Below are 2,661 nucleotides of genomic sequence, written 5' to 3'. Positions count from 1 at the left end.
GCTGGCATAACAAGGAGTAATGGGCACAAGTTGATGGAGAGGAGGTATAGATTGGACATCCGCAAAAACTACTTCACAGTTAGGGTGGCTAGGAGCTGGAACCAACTTCCAAGGGAAGTGGTGCTGGCCCCTACCCTGGGGGTCTTTGAGAAGAGGCTGGATGCCTACCTGGCTGGACTCATTTGAGTCCCGTTTTTGTTTTGGGGTTTTGTTGTTCTCCCGCCCTGGCGGGAGGTCGGGCTAGAAGATCTACTAGGTCCCTTCCAACCGTAAATCTATGAAACTATGAAACCTTTGGAGCTGGGCGATAGGGCCCTCTGAGAGGGTGCCAAGCTCTTCTAGAACTCTCTGTGATGGGCCATACATTACACTTCCCTCCTGTCTGTGCACCACTTGGCTGCTGGTCTCTGCCCTAGTGTGTGGCTCCAGTTTCTGTGGTACTCTATGTACCTGGTATCTGAGTCTCATAGCTGGAAAGCACTTACGGGACTAGAACTTACTGTACATGCGTTGCAGCTTTTTGTAACTTGAATCTCTCTCTCATCTTCTTCCCCAGTACATTAAGATCTCCTTCATCTCCAATCCATGAAGAAGATGAGGAGAAGCTGTCAGAGGACTCCGACTCCCAGCCAGCACTGAGTGGTGCTGAGCTGGTTCTGAGAGAGGGCAGCTCTCCAGAAGTAAGTCCCCCTTCTAAACTCTGCTGCAGGTGCCCTGGCAGCTTCCTGACCTGTGGGCTCAGAGCAACATGCTAGGGCCACTCTACTCCCCTATTTTAGGACCAAGGGAATGGCCTGGGGAAGTTGTACATCAGGAATCCCAGGACTTAGCCAGCTGCTTTGGTTGAAACCTTTTAGTACACGTATGCAAAGGGGGCTGGAGTTGGTGTAGATGGGGACCTTCCAGAGAAGCACAGGACATTACTCCTTTCCTATGTTAACTCTACTGGGTCTCTGCCAACCTTCTCTTTGTGCCGTGACTTTCCTATGCTGCCTATGTGAGAAGGAGCCCTTTTTGTTACCTGATCATGGGAGTGATCAGAATGCCTTCGCCCAGGGTTGCATAGTGCAACAAGCGTTAATTGGAGAGGGCAAAGTGTGTTATTGTTTTAAACTCTCCTTCTATTCCCATTAACAAAGAACAATATTGTAATGGGACATTTCTACCAGAGTGAAAGGCATGAAAAGGCCCAGGGCACTGTGTGTGAGACCTTTTAACACTGGTAATATTTGTAGTTTGTTGTGCAGTGCACCTCCTGGTTCTTAGCCCCTTGGTGAACTGTTTCCCAAGGTTTGTTCACAAACCCAGCTGGGCACGACCAGTGTCTCATGCTGTAGCCAGTGTGTATTAAGACTGAGATTCACTCATAGCAAAAAAGCCTTGGTTCCCCATGCCCTACCGCAAGAGAATACAACAAAGGCCGAGTGCCATCAACGCTAGCAAAGGAGCTATGTCAGCTTCCTCTTCCTTCCCCAGAAGTGGATATAGAGTGTGGGAACTTGGGTGGGTATGCTGGAGTGTGGGAACCCTACAGCATCTTTGATGTTGGGGAACCTCCAGAAGTTACTCTGCTGCTGCCAGAGGGATGTTTTCTGCCTAAGGAGATAGACACCCTTGTTCCCCAAGCCAATGATATGCTAATGTGCATATCATTAGGGCATCCTCTATTAGGGCATCAGCTGTATCTAACTGATGTTAGGTACAGCTCTCCTGTGAGCAGTACTACAGGATATTGAATCCAAGGGCAAAGGAGTCTAGCATGCAGAGATAATTTTGCTCTTCCTTTTTACAGAGCATGACAGCTGAAGAAATTGAGGAGGCCTCATCTCTGCAGCAAGGTAAGCAGAGAGGAGTGTGAAGCTGGAAGTGACTGCCCCCAGAGGTCCTGGCTTTTTTGATTTATGCATGGGCTTCTCCTACTCTGTCTGCAAAGTGTTCCTCAGGGCTCCTAGGCTGTCTCCTGGGAGTGTGTTCCCCAGATTTACAGTCTCTCATGTGCAGGGATCCCTTTGCAGGGGAACAGTTTAGGATTTCCATTTTCCCTTGGAAAGAAGAGCTGGAAAATGGCAAAGCACCTGAAGTGCTCTAGCCTGTTATTTCTGCTCTATGTGATGCTAGTAGGGATCATGTGCCCTCTAGTGCTTGTGCACAAACACAGCCGGAGCCTTCTATACATCAGAGTGCAGGGATTAGAATGGCCTGACAGGCTTTCACAAAAGAAATGGGGTCTCTGCTAGAATCCTGAGTCTGGTGATTTTTACAAATGCTTCTACCAGGATGTTTTGTTCCTCAGATTCTGTTGTTAAAACAAATATTCCAACATGAGTTTTAAAACCGCTGGTCTCAGAGTAGAGAATGCCCTTTTTTCCCTGATTGGGGGCAGCCAGGGAGGAATGGCTCCTGAATTCCCTTCCTGAGAGAGTGTTTTGACCAGGACAGGCTGATGGGTGCAAAGCAGAGAGCCCTGGCATTTGCCTCCACTTAACTAGCACTGTCTCCTTGTTCCTGGCCTACACTGTAGGGTTTCAGGGGGAGGAGATGATACTGACCAACAATGGACAGGAAAATTCAGAGTCAGTAAAAAACCCAAACCAAATGCCATGGACAATTTTGCAGCAGTACATAGCCTTTTTGCCCCGGGCTGCGTAGTGATCAGTTTGA

General features: G+C 48.6%; 1 protein-coding gene across 8 annotated transcripts in view; it reads left to right on the top strand.

The window, feature by feature from the left end:
* MGRN1 (mahogunin ring finger 1) overlaps positions 1 to 2,661 on the top strand; it is a 213,561-nt gene that overhangs the window by 200,327 nt on the left and 10,573 nt on the right. For all 8 annotated transcript variants that reach the window (XM_019507531.1, XM_019507529.1, XM_019507530.1 and 5 more), the window contains 2 exons: positions 557 to 680; positions 1,793 to 1,838. In XM_019507531.1, coding sequence (XP_019363076.1) covers positions 557 to 680; positions 1,793 to 1,838 — 170 coding nt within the window. The remainder of the gene's footprint in view (positions 1 to 556; positions 681 to 1,792; positions 1,839 to 2,661) is intronic.

The sequence above is a fragment of the Gavialis gangeticus genome, unplaced genomic scaffold (genome assembly GCF_001723915.1).
Source record: "Gavialis gangeticus isolate Ggan-Ray unplaced genomic scaffold, GavGan_comp1, whole genome shotgun sequence".
In the NCBI taxonomy this organism is placed as follows: Eukaryota; Metazoa; Chordata; order Crocodylia; family Gavialidae; genus Gavialis; species Gavialis gangeticus.
Note: the sequence above shows the minus strand (reverse complement) of the source record. Positions and strands in the feature narration are given on the sequence as shown.